The sequence below is a fragment of the Heloderma suspectum genome, chromosome 5, assembly GCF_057233095.1.
Source record: "Heloderma suspectum isolate Gila_16-S chromosome 5, 16-S_ref, whole genome shotgun sequence".
NCBI classification, from domain to species: domain Eukaryota; kingdom Metazoa; phylum Chordata; class Lepidosauria; order Squamata; family Helodermatidae; genus Heloderma; species Heloderma suspectum.
In genome coordinates this window covers 94,831,486-94,849,480 of record NC_139462.1, presented here as the reverse complement: position 1 = coordinate 94,849,480, position 17,995 = coordinate 94,831,486, and the positions used below count along the sequence as shown (strand labels likewise).

The 17,995-nt window shown below is 43.3% G+C and overlaps 1 protein-coding gene across 1 annotated transcript in view; it reads left to right on the top strand.

Moving 5' to 3' along the window:
• The window catches only part of CRACD (capping protein inhibiting regulator of actin dynamics), a 161,419-nt gene that overhangs the window by 89,074 nt on the left and 54,350 nt on the right, over window positions 1-17,995 (top strand). Inside the window, exon 2 of the mRNA XM_084856710.1 lies at window positions 8,379-8,547. Within this exon, the coding sequence (XP_084712836.1) occupies window positions 8,379-8,547 (169 nt within the window). The remainder of the gene's footprint in view (window positions 1-8,378; window positions 8,548-17,995) is intronic.

Sequence of the window (17,995 nt, the reverse complement as noted above, 5' to 3'; positions counted from 1 at the left end):
AGAACTGTTCTCTGACAGCCCTTCAAAGAGAGGCCTGACTTCTGTAAAGCAGGACACATGGCCACCCTATTTGCATGAGAGTAATACACCAGCCATCTCAAGTGCTGGTGAGCTGACTGCCTAATACTACTGCCATGTGTCTATACTAGCCTGGATCATCTCGCGGCATGCCGCTCCACACACTTGCTGTTATCTTTGCCATCCACACACTGAACTATTTTTTTCACTTAACGTGAAACAAGCAGACATGTTTTCACTCGATAGAATGATGAAATACATTCCTTTTCATTGCAAAAATTGGTAACCAATGGTCCTGCAAAAAGCCCCCCGCCCCCACCAGCCATTGGTAGCTGGCTACACTATGCCTATGATTATGTTTCATTGGTATCCAGGCTTGTACAGATCAAATGCTACAAGGAAATGATGGTTTCACAAGCACGCCTGATCAGTCTTTAGACTTTGCTTTGAACTGTTGCTTTGAAATGGGATTGTCATTGCACCAACCAACCCATCGTGACCCCTTTGCTGGCCTCCATGAATGTAGTATCTTGTTCAAATGATGGCTCAATGCATCATTAGTAAAATGGCTTTTCATCACCTGCATTACTTTCTATAATAGTTAAAAGTATGCAGCTTTTTAAAGTGTTTTCAAATGTTTATATCTTGTTTTGCAATTTTTTTTAATCTTTTACTTAAACCCAGTCATCACAAGGCAAAAATAGTTTGGCATTTTTAAAAAATGGCTCGATCTACAGATGAGGGTGAAGGGTATGTTACATGCAATTATTTCAATCTCACCTCCGCATTTCTTCTTATTTCTTTCAACCCCTTTGGCAACAACAGCACAAGGGTGGACATGAAATATGGCTAGGAAAGGTAACAAGAGAGGAGGGGATTGTAATGGGTGGGAAAGGCTTTCATACTGAAAATGTAAAATCTTTGAAAATTTTAAATAATAAAAAAAAGTTTTTTTTTCTCCCAGAAGATCTTTCAAGTATTTCTTCAGGCTGACATTGCGAAAACATAATATTTCCTATTAAGCGATGCATACAATACTAAAAACAGATGCCCAGTAGTTATAAATAGGCCAGATTAGGGATGTATGAAAGTCACTTACCTTTTTGCAGATTCTGTTCATGGGGGGGGAGGCGTTCCGTCCCTCCCCCCGGAATCCTCGATGGGGGGGGAGGCGAGCCGGTCCTCCCCCACCCCGGAATCCTCGACGGCCGGCTGTGCTCCGCAGTGGCTCTGGGGAGCAGCCGGCCAGGCCCAGGCCAGGGCCGTCCGCAGCCGGATTTCTGGCTGCGGAGGGCTCTGGGTAAAAAACAAAAACAACCCGTACACAAATGGCGGCGGCTATGGCCGCCGCCATTTGTGTTCCTTATTTTTTGCCATCTTAGTCTACGTAAATATTTACGTAGACTAAGACGAAGAAAAGAAAGGGGAACGCAAATAGTGTACTGGGCACTATTTGCGTTCCCCTTTCTTGTCTTCATCTTAGTCTACGTAAATATTTACGTAGACTAAGATGGCAAAAAATAAGGAACGCAAATGGCGGCAGCTGTAGCCGCCACCATTTGAGTACTTTTTTTTTTTTTACCCAGACATGATAGGCTACGTAAGTCTTTACATAGCCTATCATGTCTGGGGGGGGGGACACAGACTGCAAATGGCGGCGGCGGCGGCCAGTCGGAAGACCAGCCGCCGCCGCTGGAGCCGCCACCGTCCGAAATATCTGCCCCAGGTAAGTCTCGTCCCGGGGGGGATCTGCGGGGGACGGGGGGTGGCAGGCCATTCCGCGATGGATTTTGAGGGGCCGAATGCACTGGCATTTGGCCTCACTGAGATCTGTCGCGGAATTCTCTGACATCCCTAGGCCAGATGTCTTGTCAAACAAATGCAAGCTAGAATGTATCAAGGTGGGGTTCTTAGAGCCATGGAATTTGCTTTTCAATGCCTTTTTGAATTTGTTGTAAATAATTTTTGCATCTTGTTTTGCAGTGACTGAACACAGCCATACTTAATCCTCAGCATTTATTCACTTAGCTCTAAAGTGGAAAACACTTAATGAAAATGATATAGATCATATATTGTTTCTGGTTAGTCAGTTTTAATCTTGGTGAAGCACTTATTTTCCTATTATGCTGGCATACGTAGTATTCATTGGTCTTAGTTTTATCAGAACAAATGCAGAGGGCCCCACGTGATTTTCAAAAGTGATATTCTATTCTATTCTATTCTATTCTATGATATCTTATGCAAAGGTGAGAAGATTAACCGCTGGTGTACTCTTCTGTTCACTTAAAGGATAACACAGATGTATTTGTGTGTGGCAGCACATAGCTAGCTGCTTTACAGCAGGGCAGGGAGGTGGAGAAACAAATTCAGATATAGACTTGGATGGGTTAAATAACTGGCCACAACTTTATTGATTCAGCTTGTAACAGAGTTGGCGGGGGCATATGGCATGGATCTGTTAATCGGACTACCCACCTGCAGTCCAATCCTGTTAACCTGGCCCGCCTGCCAGGTACCTCATTTGAGGGGAGGGGAGGAGTCAGATCACACCCCATGGTGCAGACCATTGAAGTAAGCCTCTTTCTGCCTCCCTGGAGTGTGGCCCACATTGCAGCCCCACGCTGAGTTGAGTCTTAATGCCACACACCCCACAGTCCCTTAAGAGGACCACCTCTTTAGGGGGAAAATCCCGTTCCCCTTATCAATGGATCTAGCCCAATGCCTTCCACACCTACGAAGTTGTGACTTAGGACTGAAAGTTTTATAACTAACCTTATAAACTAACATGTACATTTATACATGTCAAGCCAAAGAAATCCAAATATCACCTAGTTAATATTCTTGCAATGGGGAAGGAGGAAAACCTGCACCATGGTGCCAATCAGTGTGCGGGTAAAATTCCTTCCCAGCCCCATTACCCAGTGACTAACCGTAATCCATGGCAAGCAATCAGTTACCCTGGAGTGGGTGGGTGGGAAAGTTGGCAACAGCAATTCGGAAGCCATGTGGGAGGCCCACCTCTTAACGGCCTCTGGCAGACTGGAGGGAGGGATGTTTTTCCTCCAGTCCACCAACAAAGCCCTCTTCCCGCTGAGCCAATTTAGCCCTGACTGGCTCCCTGCCTCCCACATGAGTGCACACTTGGCGCTGCTGCCACAGCGCAGCTGCCCCCTCCCCATTGGGACCACGCGCCACCACAGCGTTGCTCCCCAGGTAAGCCAGGAGCTGCATTTCTACCTGCCCCCTGTGATATTCTCCCGATGGCAACTACCTGGGATCACCTAGACAACTTTGGACCACTTTGGACTTTAGCAGTGTAGAACTGCTGCACTTTGCATCCTTATTGCACCCCGCTGGAAATAGACATTCCAGGGCTTGTGGGAGAAGCCCCTTCCTGTGCCAGTTTTATGTAAACTCCCAAAGCTGGCAGATGAGGAACCTATATCACCTGCAACTCCCATGTGACTTGGAACCTTTCATCTCTTACTAATTAGGCTGGATTTTTAAAAATGTTATTTGGGAGCAGTGGCATCTGGAAGAAGTCAAGTCACATCCATTCTTTCCTACAATGCTATAATTTTGTAGATTAAGGCATATTGCTTAAAACAAGCATTATTTGGTGGGGAAAACAGAAGACTGATTCCCATGCACACCACTTGATTTCTCATCACTGCATTACTCATCCTTTGAAGACCCACAGCTGAATGTGTGACCTTCACACGTTACCTTTTAGGTAATACTCAAGTTATCTCGGTGACCTTTAATCCCTGATGGCTTGTTCACACAAGCTGCTCATGGAAATGCATGTGTGAACCAGCCCTTATTCGAAGGGCTCAGGTGCTTTATTCCTCCGACCTCTCTTGCCCCTGAAAGGTCCCTAGGCAGCTGTAATGTCAGGTAACATTAGGGCAAGTAATCCCTAAAGGCAAGTACCTTTAGGGCATCTCTCTCTTTGGGGGCATGCTATGGGGATGGCAGACTGCTGCGGGTGGGTTGGGACAAGAGACTACTGTGTGGTCTTCATCGAGTCCCAATTCTTCTGCAGCTGGAACATAGGCTGTTGCATTATCTTTGATAAATATAGATGACCATTTACCAGGTATTTACTGTTATCTGAATGTACCTATAGACTGCCCAAAGATGATGTGATTGTCTACAATCACATAAAAATTGGGATTCAGTAAAGATGACTAAAGTGTGATAAGGTGAACAACACAAGTGGTGAACAAAGATTCTCAGGAAGGTTTTAATGCTCAGGAGCTCTTAGATAGACTACAGATTAAACTGGGGTGGGGCGGGGGGCAGAATATTTTAAGAATATTCGTTGCAGTTACTTTTTAGACCTCAATAATCAGAGCTATAGATGCTTCTGAGGAACAATCACATATAGTTTGAAACATGTAAGGGGGCAATTCCCCTCCTCCCTTCCCTAAATGGTACCGTTGAGAGGAAATACTTTAAAATGTAAGCTACCTTAAGCAGGATTTAATAAATAACGCTCGTCTCTTCGTAAGCTCATCTTGCTTGTTTTTTTGTTCTCTGTCTGGCAATCTTTTTCATGTGTCTGCAAAAATGTTATATCAACATTTCAGTGTTATGGAATTAACTATTATTTATATGGATCCCTAAAACTGTACCTTCTAAATCCATCTCCTGTGAAAAATGAATGTATGTATACTTTTAAAATATTTCCCACCCAGTCATTTTGAATGGAAATGTGCTTTTAACTGCAGTGTCCTCATTAATTCATTCCGGATGTTTGAGTAATGCAGTATCAAAGGCACATGTATTGCAATCTGTTGTGGAACTAGACAATATATATTGCAATTTGGCTTTAGTGATGGGATTATAGGTCAGAAAGAGTAAGGGGAAATGCTATATCTAATTTCTTGCTATTTCCATTTCTAGCTTGAATTTCATTAAGTAAAGGTATTCTTATGTGACAGCATGGTAAATAATATTTGTTCTCCACCCACTCCGCACCTTTTAAATGAAACATATATCCGTGTATTTGTTTCTGCTTAATTTGATCTTTTCAAAACAAGAAAGATTTTCAGTATTCAATCCCAGTTTCAAAAAATGAAATATTGGCTGTTACACTGTTTGTTTATTTTATAATATTTGTATACCACTTTTCATCCATACTGGTTCTCAAAGCAGCGCACAAGAATAAAAACAGATTTATAAGCAGGTGATATTGCCCACACAGTGACAAGGTGTCCACATGTCCTCTTTTACAGAGGACAGTCCTCTATTTGAAGGGCTACCAGAGGACCATCCCCTATTTGATGAGCTGCCTAACTCCTGTTTAAAGAACCATAAGATCTGTTGCCTTTTACCAATTAGCTCCTGGGCAGCAGACTGAACAGGCAGGCACACAGGCTCACAGGTCTTTAGTGCTATTTAAAACATAATAATAATTTCTAGATTTGCATACACACATGCGCGCGCACACACACATGCATATGCAAATTTTATGCAAATGCATGTCCTCTTTTTTGTTGGTACGTTTCCTCTTTTTTGGTGATTCATAAGTGGCCACCTTAGATCCAGAATATCACATGTTGTCAATGATAACATTGTTTGATATCACATGGTTCCTGGCTTTGGTGTTCTGATGGTAAAGGAGAGGGGTGTACTGGGAAACAGATGTTCCTGCTCCCACTACCGCTGCCCTCTTGATAGACAGCCTATGTGTAAATTCAGATGACCATTTATCAAGTGCTACCGCACTAAGGCTGTAATCCTATACACACTTACTTGGCGTTAAGCCCCATTGAAGTAAATGGGACTTACTTCTCAGAGGGATTGCACGGCAAAGTCTTCAATGTCCTGCCAAGTGAAGAGGGCTTTACTACACATCTGCACCTGATCAGAAATTTGGCAATGCAGGAGAATATTCTCTTTCGCTCCCATTTCGCAGTTCATTAGGGACAACTAGCTTAAACTAGTGGTTAGGGATGTATGGATTTTGTAAAATCTATTCCATCTGCGTTTTGAGGATTGTCAGGCGCTTTTCATTCCATCTTCTGCTCATTGATGAAATCAGTTTTTCCCCCCATTTCTCAGATTTGCACAAATTCACACTTCTTAAACTTGCACTTGCTCAAATTCACACTTGCAAAAATGCGCAACCCCCCAAAATGTTCATTTTCATGCTTTAGCCTATAGGGGAAATGTGCATTTTTGGCCAGGGGTTTTAAATTTTATGTATTCTTCTATGACTAAATTTGCATAACATTCCATAAAGTAAAAAAACCCAGTCCACAAGTCTGCAGAATCCGTGCAACTCCGGAAAAGGTTGGATTCATAGAAATCCAAACTCATTTGGTTCCGTTGCAGATTTCCCTGACTCGTGGTACATGCACACTGTGGAAAATTACCACTCGGTCAATAGGGATGTTGGAGAAATCTGTCACGGACTCCAGTGAGGCCAGATTCTTTGGAATCCATCCCCCCCGGAGTCCGTGATGGAATGGACTACCCCCCCATTGCCACCCTCCGAAATCCCCCTGGGACGGACCCTAACTGGCAGCAGATGCTCCTTCCACAACTGGCCTGTGGAATGAAATGGTGGCCGTCGTAGCAGCTGCCATTTGAGTCCGGAGCACGGCAGCAGCAGCTGGAAGTCTGGCTGCGGCCGGAGCTGGCTTGCGGCTCTGCAGCTTTGCCGCAGGGCGGAGCTGGCCAGGGAGGATTCCTGAGGGGAGGGATGGATCGCCTCCCCCCCCCAGCGGATGCCCTGACCAGAACCAGGTAAGGGATTCGTACATCCCTACTCGGTAAACAGTCATCTCTATCAAAACAGGGAATGCTTACAATTATTGGTGTGAGATGAAGTCTTGTATTGATAGGGTTATTCTTGTTTTTTCAGGATGACAAAGCTAAAATAGCATGTATTAACAAGAATAATCGCAACAAGACCCACGCTCACTCATACAGAGCAGAAATCATAGCCTCTCTCTCTCTCTCTCACTCACGTTCGCATACAGAGGCAGGGGACCTGGGCCTGCCTCCTCTTCTGCAGGAGGCGGACCAGTCATGAGCCCGAATGATAAAACAGCAATCACCTTTGATCCTGGCAAGGAGGAGGTTTCGAGATGGTCTGATGATGCTTCTAATCCTCAGCTCTCTCTCTCACTAAAGTGGGGTGTGCGTGACTGAGTGAGCCACCGCCAGCCAGCCAGTCGCTCTTTGTGATGTGCTGGGCACGCGGGAATCCCCGCCACCTGAAAGCCTCCTCTGTGTCAGTATTGGTGGTTAATTTTCACTCAGGATAGCTCCAAAGAGTTTCCACAGGCATCCGGCCAGCCTAGTACAACACAGCATGCAGGCACTGTGCATATAAATGTATTTATTTCAAAATATTATTTTATTATTACATTTGTATCCCACCTTTTTTCCTCTTGCAAGGAACCCAGCGTAGCCAGCCAAAGAATGTTTTTAAAAGGAAAATACTTTTTACAAAATTATGGGGCAAGGCAGGGGAAAAAGGAAGGAATTTGGCAGCAATCCCGACTCCAAGTGTAGCATGGCAGTCCTGCCCCCATCGGCCATTTGGGCACGTGCTCCAGTGCCAGATAGGCCTACCTTCTACTGAAAGCTACAGGTCACTGCTCTCTTCAGCCAAAGGAGGTTTCCTAGTAGCTCCCTTTTACATATGCTGGGCAGAGGGAAGCCAAGAAAGTATATAAAGCCTGCATAGATACAGTGCATAGTGAGATAACAGTTGCTTTGGGATATGAGGCAATCACCTAGGTGCTCATAACCTGAGACATGGTATTGACACAAGAACGTAAACCCTGAATTAACGTCTATGGCAGGCCCTTTATCCTTTGCTCCACCCGTCATGTAACTAAGCCATTTGTGTGATATAAAGGATTACACACACTGACCAATAGCGCTATTTAGATAATAAGCTAACTGCAGTTTGTGCTGTCCGAATTGTGATGGCTAGCATCTGTTGCAGATGCCATACCTTCAGCAATGCTGACAAAGGAGTGTGTTGAACAAAAACCTACCTATATTAATTCCACTATCAGATTCATAACAGCATTCTGGCTGTTGCAAAGAGCACTCTTCCTTTTAAAATATGACTCTGCTCCGAAACTAGAGTGTGGATCTTTAAAACTACAGGGCAGATGTTTTAATGATTTCAATTTCGCATTTGCAATATAGGTCCTTCCTCGACAGCATGTGGCAGACACATTTAAATTCAAAGCACAGCGTTTACTTGGACTTGTGACTGCTCTCTGGCCTCATTCTTCCTTGGCAAGTGCTTAACTGAGTTGCTATTCACCAGTGTTCTCAGAGGTGCAATGTTGATAAGCTCTTGTGTGTATTTGTCTTGTTATCTGCAGACAAGAAGAAGGCAAGCAAATTTCAGCCTTTTAAGAAGTTTTTTGGTAGGAGAAAAAAACAGGAGACCACACCAGACCCTGAAGACACCAAGTTGAAGTCAAGCAGTTCCTTTGGAAATGTCTGTAATGGTGCACTGTCTTCTGATGAAGAGACGAACAATGGTCTGAGGTAATGAAATTTGCGCCTTTCCCTGTTGCTGTACCTTTTATCCTGGGCCCGCCCAGAAGAATAATTGTAGATGCAGTGAGTGTTCGTATTTGAATCAAGTACAACTTTTAGCATTTCATCACATGACTGTAAACTGGAGATTATGTGTTGTAGAGACACTTCTCATAAACATATAAATCATTAATTGAGAGGAGTTCTTTTGAAGGAAGCAGTTCCATAATTTGACCGTCAAAGTTGGTGATTTCAGGACTGCAGCTTCTGCATCCCTCTTTATTAACAACCTTGGGCCATCAGGCTAAACACTTAATTTTGTAAGGTGTTTAACAATAACATCATCACCATCATCTCAAGCACCTACAGCTACCAAGCTGCTTTACAAAAGACAGAATAGGAGGTAATCACTCTCATGGCTTCTTTCATGCAGAGATGATTGTTTAGAACATGCATAAGGAAAGATAAAATAGGTAATGACGGATGAGTTCCCCCGCCTACCTCTCGATGTGAAACGGGCTTAGGTAAAACAATGTCTTCCCCTCCCCACACAGTTGAAAAATACATTAGTGTATTTTCAAGGCCATACTGAAGTTTAGAACCATTTCCAGTGTCAGGTGCATGGCAGAATGGGCTGGTTCTGTTGCCAACCCTCTCCACCACAGGCCGCTTCTCTGTTCCATCCACACTTATTTCTCAGTGGTGGCAGTGACAATGGGCAGAACTGGTGATAGGGCATCCACTGCATCAGCCTTCCCCCATCCTGGTGCCCTCCAGAAGTTTTGGTGGGAAACTCCCATCAGCCCCAGCCAGGATGGCCAATGATCAGGGATGATGAGAGTTAAAGTCCAAAACATCTGGAGGGCACCAGGTTGGCAAAGACTGCACTAAACTCTAGCATCATTTAGGTACTAGGAACCTGAGCAAATGTAATTTACAAGGCTTCTGACATCCCTGATAAGGCTTTAAAAGCCCTGGGTGCCTGGGACATTCTAGGGCCTAACAGAGGATATTACTATACATGTAGGTTTAATATTAAACCTAATATTATAGGTCAGCCTGCCCCAACCTGGTGCCCTCCAGATGTATTGGCCATGCTGGCTGAGAATATGGGAGTTGCAGTCCAACACATCTGGGAGGCACCCGGTTGGTTGAGGAAGTCTGTTGTAGATGCCATGTGTCTAGAGTAACATGTTTCCCTTTTCTTGTCTTTTTTCTTCTCCTTGGGTCTAAACCCACAGCTGTAGCTGTTATATTATTTTACATTTTTATTTATCACATTTTGGATCCTGCCCTTTCCCCAAAGAATTCAGGATGGCATCAGCACAGTTAGACAGAGTTCAGGGATCTTCTTCTTCTTCTTCTTAAGAGTGGCTTGAGAAAAGTCACCAAGTGGGACTCAACAGCTGAATGGGGATTTGAATTCAGATCTTCCCAATCCAGATCTAACATTTGAACTGCTATACCATACAGGTTTTGGATCTCTGCCATACTCCAGGAACAGGCAAACTCCAATCCTGCATCTGAGAATGCAAAACAGATTAACCAATAGAAAAGCCTTGTATCTTTAGGCAAGAACCTTCCTCATTTTGTCAAAGCTGGCATTTCTGGAAGGTGCAGGTGTAGTGTATCAATCTGTGTATATATCATTTATGCCCCCTTCTCCAAAAGTCATGGCCTTTTTATATTATGACATAACATTCTGCTTACAGAATATTTCCAGCTGTGCAACTGTGATACATAAGCTATTCCTCATGCCGTAGTATGTTTGTAAAGGCAAAAACTGTAATAAATACTCTGCTGCTGCTTGTCCTGATTGCTGATGATTTTGTTTTAGCTATGGTGGAAAATAATTCACCAGTTAGACAAAGGCAGTCAGTTAAGAAACCAGCAGTTATAGTGGTAAATATGAAACTCAAATCCTGCAAGCCTAGAAATCAGAAAAATGAGAGGTGGCTGCTTTCAGAGATCAAATCCTAGTTTAATAAACCAGGATATGCACAAATATGTTCTATGATTTTTGTGGCTCGCAGCATTTCTAATCCTGTGTGTTACATAAAATGAGACTGACAGATATTGCCAGCCTTCATATCCAGTTTAGTTTTCTATGGGCACAATCCTATGAAGAGAGTTGGCAGCCTCCAAACTTGGAGGCCGCCAAGTATCCAATGCAGGGTGGCTGGCGTGCAGAGGCAATCTTCGTCTCCGCTCTCCAGCTGTCCTGCATTTCTGCTAGAAGGGCAGTTTCGCCCATCTGGCAGCAGCACTTTGGAGCAGGAGGGAAGGAGGCTGGGGCGGCCATAGGAAATGCCCCAGTCTCCTCCACTCCCTGCCCCTGGGAACGCCCCCCTTTCTTGTCTCCACACTCCGTTTCCAAGTGCAGAGATGTAGCCAGAACTATGCTAGCTTTGAGGGGGCAGGGAGTGTGGTTTCTGGGCTCCAAAGTTGGAGCCCTGTTTCCGACCTCAGAGCCCAGAAACCAAACAATCCTATGTCTCCTCAGACAGTGTCTAGGGGATGTATGATTGCTCCCTAAAATGCTCACCTTTCCCCCTTTAGCATCTTGTGTTGGCTCTTGTGGTGGTGAAGCCTCTTGCATCTAGTGCATGTGATAGTGCAAGAGAGAGATGAAAACTTAATCAGAGCCCAATCGTATGCATTTCTTTTTTTACCCTTCACCCTTCTTCCTCGCACACTTTTCTGGGACGAAAAACAGAAGAGGCCACCAGTTTGCCATGCCACAGTTGTGGTTATCTTTGAAAAGAAGTTGTTGTTTGTTAGTATGAATAGTTTCTCTTTCTTTTCCATCCTGAAGAGAGCACAAGGAGGAGGATAGGGCCTCTGGAAGCATTTGAGACTTGTAAAGTGCCTGTCCATAGTGATCCTTAGTGGAACCATGATGTTAAAAGAAGTCCATGCATCTTTCCTAAGTATCCTGTCCCAATGGCAACCCAGTGACTTTAATACAGTAGTAGAAACTAACTGATCTCTAATGTAATATGCAAACGTCAGTGTGCATTTATAAAGACAATGTTACCTTAATTTTGCGTTAATTGTCATCTAGGGAGCAGCCTATATGCACCTTCAGGTCTTCCAATACTTACAATCATATCATTCAGCAAATCCAATGCAGCGGTTTGTTCTCAGAATTCATCTCACAGTGCGATCCTATATTTGAGTTACTGTTACACCCAGTGAGCAGGATAGGATTGCTCCTAAACTCCCATGTGCTGGGGAGAAAAATGCTGGAGGGGAAAAATCATACCAGATTAGCAATACCCATAAGCTAGCAGAACTCTTCCAGCACAAAAGAGAAATCTGGGCAGAATTGGCAATAGGGTGGGGACGAGCAGAGTTTAGTCACAACTGTGATGATTTGAGAATTGGTCCCACTGAGGTCAGTATACTGTTATGTCTACAAAAGAGGTGATGTGATGTTAAACACTCCAAGTGAAAACAATGGAGGGCTGAAGATGACCGCAACCACCTCCTTCACTTCTGCCTCCACAGCCATAATGGAGGATAGGATTCCACATAACTTTACAAGTATCACAGCATGCCATCGGGGGTATCTAAAATCCATGACTTCTGGTTGGAGCCAGCGTTGCCCTTGCAGCATCCCGCGGAGTCTCCGCAGGATGCTATCTCAAACATCTTTTTAAAAGGTTGAAAAACCTTTTTATCTCTCCCCTGGAATGAAAAGGGGAGGCGGGAGCAGCTCTGGATGAAGTTTTGGAAAAACAACTCTCTCGGCGTAGTAGCAGGGGGGCTGAACTCTGGGGCTAGTCTGCCAGAGCTTAATCAACACTCAAAGTTGTTTGAATGTCCTAATTAATTAGGAGAAAATAGATCTGACGTGCTCCATTGTAGTTTATGGATTAAGAAATGCCAACAACATTTGACGAACGGATTAAGAAATATCAATAATATTTGAGGACCTGCAAGATTTGTTTGAAGAGAAGGATGACTACACCAAGGCGAAAAAAAGGATCTCCACTTCCCCCCGCCCCACACCTCCCTTGGCAAAGGCCCCAAGAAGCAAAAATACAGAGGAGTTACTTGCTCTGATAAAAACTTTGTCCTTGCAATTTGCGGAACAGGCTAAGAGGCTGGATACCATCCAAAATTCCATCACTGCCCTGCAAGGGGCTGTGGATTTAATTAACACTTCTTGGCAAAAAATGGAGGCAAAGGTTAATGAGCTGCAAGATCAGATGGCAGGGAATGAAACTACGTTACAAGCTTTTTTCAACAATTTTTCTGTCAGAATTTCTCAACTGGAGGTGTTAGCGCGCAGGGCAAATGTACGTATCACTGGTATTAAATATTTACCTACTGATGTAAATCTGTCTACTTTTGTAGATAAGTTCCTGCATGAGATACTCCCTGTGCCATCTGATTATTCATTTGATATCGAGCAGGCATTCCGTGTGTCAAATGCCAAAGGGACTGGTTATACGATTATAGTCCAATTTGCAAGAATCTCCACAAAAAAATTATATCCTGCATTTGGCAAGAGAGGCTGGAAACCTTTTTGGAAACAAGATAAAGTTATGCTATTTCCGGATTACATCAAAGAAATTGCTGATAAAAGAAGGCAATTTACCAAGGCGAAAAATATGGCAAAACAAATGAACTTAGAATATCACTTAAAATATCCTGCTACATTTTGCATTTTTTCTGAAGGCTAGATGAAGACGTTCCTAAATCATGAAATGGAGGCATGGCTAAATGGAAAATTGCATGAGATTTCTGTTCCAGCACCTTGAACTGGAATCTACAAACATGTTTTGCTAACTGGCTATGTTTAGTCTGGAAGATTCAGGCTAGGCCAGAGATATTTCTCTCTCTCTCTCTCTCTCTCTCTCTCTCTCTTTTTTCCCTTCTTCTCTTACTTTTACTCTCTTTTTCTCTTTTCTTTAAATCCTTTCTTTTTAAAATGGATATGATATACTGTACTTAAATTTACTGTCTGAAGGTGTATAGAAATGTGTACACTCATTTATATATCTAGTACAAAATATATTAGTGATTGTTGTGAGGTTGATTTTAAGCTTTATTATTATACAACATTATAAAATTTATTAGTGATTTGTTGTTGTTGTTGTTATTATTATTATTATGTATCCTTTTAAATCTCATTATTGTTATCACTGCTGGTTAGTAAGATTTTTGGCTGGTTAAATTGTTAAGCTTTATTATTATATGTTAGCTGAAGGGCAATATATGGTTACTGGAAATGAATTGTAGGCCTGCTTCCTTGCTATAAGACTGATGATATGATATTGAAATGTTAGGTTGATTATTTATGCTGTATTGAATTGTAATATTGCCAATGTTATAGGTATAATTTTTAAGCAGAATGGGATTTGAAGTTTCTGTGTAATGGAGTTTAAATTTAATTCCTTTAAATAATTCTTTATATTTTTTCATGCTTTTTTCTTCCTTCTCCTTCTCCTTCTTCTGTTTTCTTTTTCTTTTCCGTTATTGCTGTGTCCTCCTAAGAATACTGTATTGTTGGGAAATTGTAGTTATTGAGTAGGTGTTGGTATTGTTTATTTCATTTATAAAGTTAAAAAATAGAATAAAAAGTATTTTAAAAAGAAAAAGAAAAAGAAAATAGGAGGTATCTAAAATCTACCAAGGCCATGTTCTATATCAAGACATAGGGTTCCCTCATTTTGTCCCCATGACTAGAGTATTAGGAGCACATAAGTGGGGATATGAAAGTGATGGTGCATTTTGTACAAAGAGATTACTGTGCACAAACAGCACATGCACTACAGCCAGGGAGGACCAAAAGAAATGAAGGGGAGACGTCTTCCTAGGCTCTTATAGCTGCACCTCGGACTCCAGACACCAACATGCAGCAGGAATCTCTACTCCTGCAATGGGGGCTGCAAGGACAAGGAGACCCACACAAGTAAGCAAGGGAGAGGGGCTCACTAGAGAGGGAGGGAGAACATGCCTTAAAGCAGGATCACTGCACCTTTTCCATCCATCCCCCCAAGCAGTCCAAGAAAAGAGATGGGTGTGAAGCACCCAGGTACACAGAAAATCCCCCCTGCCCGAAAATTTAATCCTCCCTCTAATTGCTTACCCCAAGAGAAACTGTGTGTAGGCCTGTGTTAGGAGCCCTGCCAGGGAATTATGCATAACCTTGTTAATAAATCAGTTAAACTACCAAGACCTGTACTGAGCCTGAATTCAATAGTCAAGATTCAACAGACAACACAGGGATCTAGGCCAAGAGATGTGCAGAATGGAAGAACACTTCCATAATCTTAGTCACTCAAATATCTCCAGTGAGCAGTAGCTGTTGTAGCTGCTACCCACTATGCATCACCATCCCAGTGTTTCTCTTGTCTGCCCACAGGTAACCAAGGGGGGATCTCCACAACAACAGGAGGAGGAGTGAATGGAGGATTACCCAGATTTTTCTGGGAATCGGCTTTGGTCCATGCAGGGCTCCACAAACGAGTGCACCATACTATTCTAAGTCACTTCACAGTAACATACTTCCAGGTGGGGTGGGGGGCTTGGAATGAACGTCATCAAACCGGCAGGGGTTGATCAACCAATGCGAGCGGTTTCCCCCACCCTTCAATGCGAGAGGCTTCCCCCCGCACCCGGTACTTCCTTACAGCTAAGCAAACGTTAGAGAAACACAGCTGCAGCCGTCTCCCTCCCCTGAAGCTCCCAATGCTGTGAAGGCGCGAAGCTGCAAATTAATTACTTCCAAGAAGCAAGGAAGCAGACATCAAAGACACACAGCTTCGACATAGCTTTAAGACTCCTGAATGCGTTATTTCGATCCATGGGAATCTCAGTAACTTTGGGAATACGCATTTTGGGAGCAAGTCTCATTGACCACAATGAGAGTTACTTCTGAGTAGACACATATATGATTGTGCTGGGAAAGGCAGGAACAGCAAACACAGGGACAGGAAATACCCTTTGACTGGGGTCATGGTGAAAGGCACACCCCTGGGCAGGGCTAGCATACCCAAAGTAAATGTGGGGGTTGGGGCACACAGCAACTATAGTGTGGAGAACCCGACTTAAGGAAAAGAATCAAACTTTAAGCAGTGTCAGGAAATCCTTTTTTTCCGCAAAAAGCTCCGGGGTGGCTGCGGGATGGCAGCCTGGATCTGTCCCAAATGACCTCCAAACGCAGCCAGCTCGCACCAAATCGCCCATGGAGAAACCCTCCTGGTGGCCGTTTAACATGCACCAAGACAAAGATGTTTCCTACCCCAGTGCCAAGCAGACCACAAGTGAGACTATGTCAGCTGCAGTGACTACTGAAAACCAGCAGTTCCTGCATTGCGCTACTACCATTTCTTTCTAGCAGGTCTCCTGCGCCTTTCCAGAGCACATGATGGACAATTATGGAACACATGCAGCATTACCTGGGATGGGATGCAGAGCTGAGGACAGCTGCACTCTGTCTCTCTTGCCACTTTCAAAGGCAAGGAGCCCTGAGTAAACACATGGATTGGCAAGCTATTCATTTGTTTTGCTATCAGAACTTACTCTGCAACTGATGCTGTTCAATAAAAGCTGTGACCGTTTTAGTTTTGTCTTTTGTGTCTCATAATGGTTAGCAGACAGAGAACACCCCCTCCCAAGATATGTGTAAAACAGTCATCACAGGTTATTTTACACATTCAGCTGTGAGTCATCCCATCAAGACAAATCAAATGACAAAAAATCAAGTGATGAATAAGTGTGAGTGATTTGGACCAAAGTGTGTGCAAATTACCTTCAAGAAGTATGTACTGGTGTGTAGATTCTCATGAAATTAGTAGACATTGCTTCTCATGAGAAAATGCGATAATCCAGCCTTCCCCAACCTGGTGCCCTCCAGATGTGTTGGACTACAACTCCCATCACCCCCAGCCAGTAGGGCTGATGGAAGTCCAACACATAGACCAACATATCTGGAATGCACTAGATTAAGGAAGGTTGCCTATAAGCAATGGTTTCCATTGAAGTGTACGAAAGCATTTTGTCCTGAACCATCTGCATGGACACTGTCCTACAGGTTGCTGCAGGATATTTAGAAGTATGGTAGCAATTGTTTTGTAAAAATATAGAATTATCATTAGAAGGTCTTGTAAAGCCAGATCTTATGGGAGGTGTATTCCACCACAATAATTCCCATGTTAAAGTCTAATAAAATACTACTGTGGATGCAGCAATCATAATGATCTGAGGAATCACTCATATGTATCATGGCAACCGTTGTCATAGTATTACCATGCCATTTAAGTAGATGGGTTGTTAAGTACACAGCGGGAGCTTGCTCCAGGCATACACTTGCTTCCACATGCTTTGTCAATTTTCAGTTTACAACCCCCCCCCCCAAATAAACAAACAAACCCCCAAAACAGAGTACCTCAAAGATTATCTTGTTTTGGAGTGGTTGTCTCCAGAAAGGGCATACATAATAAAAAATATGGGTTTAGGAGAGTTCCATACCCAGGACATTGCCAAATGTTACTCATATTATTTTACATTTTCTTGTTTCTATTTGTGAATGCCTCACTATGGGAGTGGGAGGCAGCTTGCTACACTTCTATAAATAAGTGACAACATGAGCTTTCTGAATGATAATAACGCTCTTAGAATCATGCACGAACACAGCAAGGGCATAATACAGATCAATCACTCAATTTGGAAATCTCTTGTGTCAATGTGGATGAATAGAATAGGGCCCATGTGGCCAGAATAAAAAAGGGACAAAACCCACCGAGATATATAGCAGAGGTGGCCATAAAGAGTCCTAAACAGGAAGGATGTGGATTGAAGAAATCTGGTTTGATTTCCAATATCCATTGGCTCATTTATGTTCTATATAATTTAAGGCAGAGACTGATTGGGTTCAGACAACATTATAACCCACAATCAAGGGTTGAGTGTGGGTTGTTGTTGAACCATGGCTTGTTGTTGAACTGTGGGTTATAGTGTTGCCTAAACTCAGCCTCGCTAACAAACCATGGCTTGTTAACCACAAATAACCCACAGTTCACAACCCAACAACAAACCATAGGTTCTCTTCTGAAGATCAAGGTGTTAGGGTTTCTGGAAGTTAGTCAGTTAAGGCAGTTGTCTTCTTTACAAAATAGAGGAAGTGCCTCTATCAAGTCTATGACTGGACTTGACTGTGATCCAGAGAAGCCACATGCATGGAAATGTACACGCAGCTAGAGTATTCATTGACATCTTTGGGCATCTCTACACCAGCCTAAAATCTTGCATTTAAAACGGGGCTTTCTGCTTCTGTTTTCAATGCAGGATCACAACGACTCCCTTTTTCATGCGCTTCCTTCTCCCCCACCCCTTCGCCCCTCCTTTTCCACCGTAACTGAGACTTCCATTATCTTTCATTGATCTCGCTCCTCTTCTTGCCACTTTTCCTCTTTTCATGGAGGAAACCGAAGTGGGACATAAT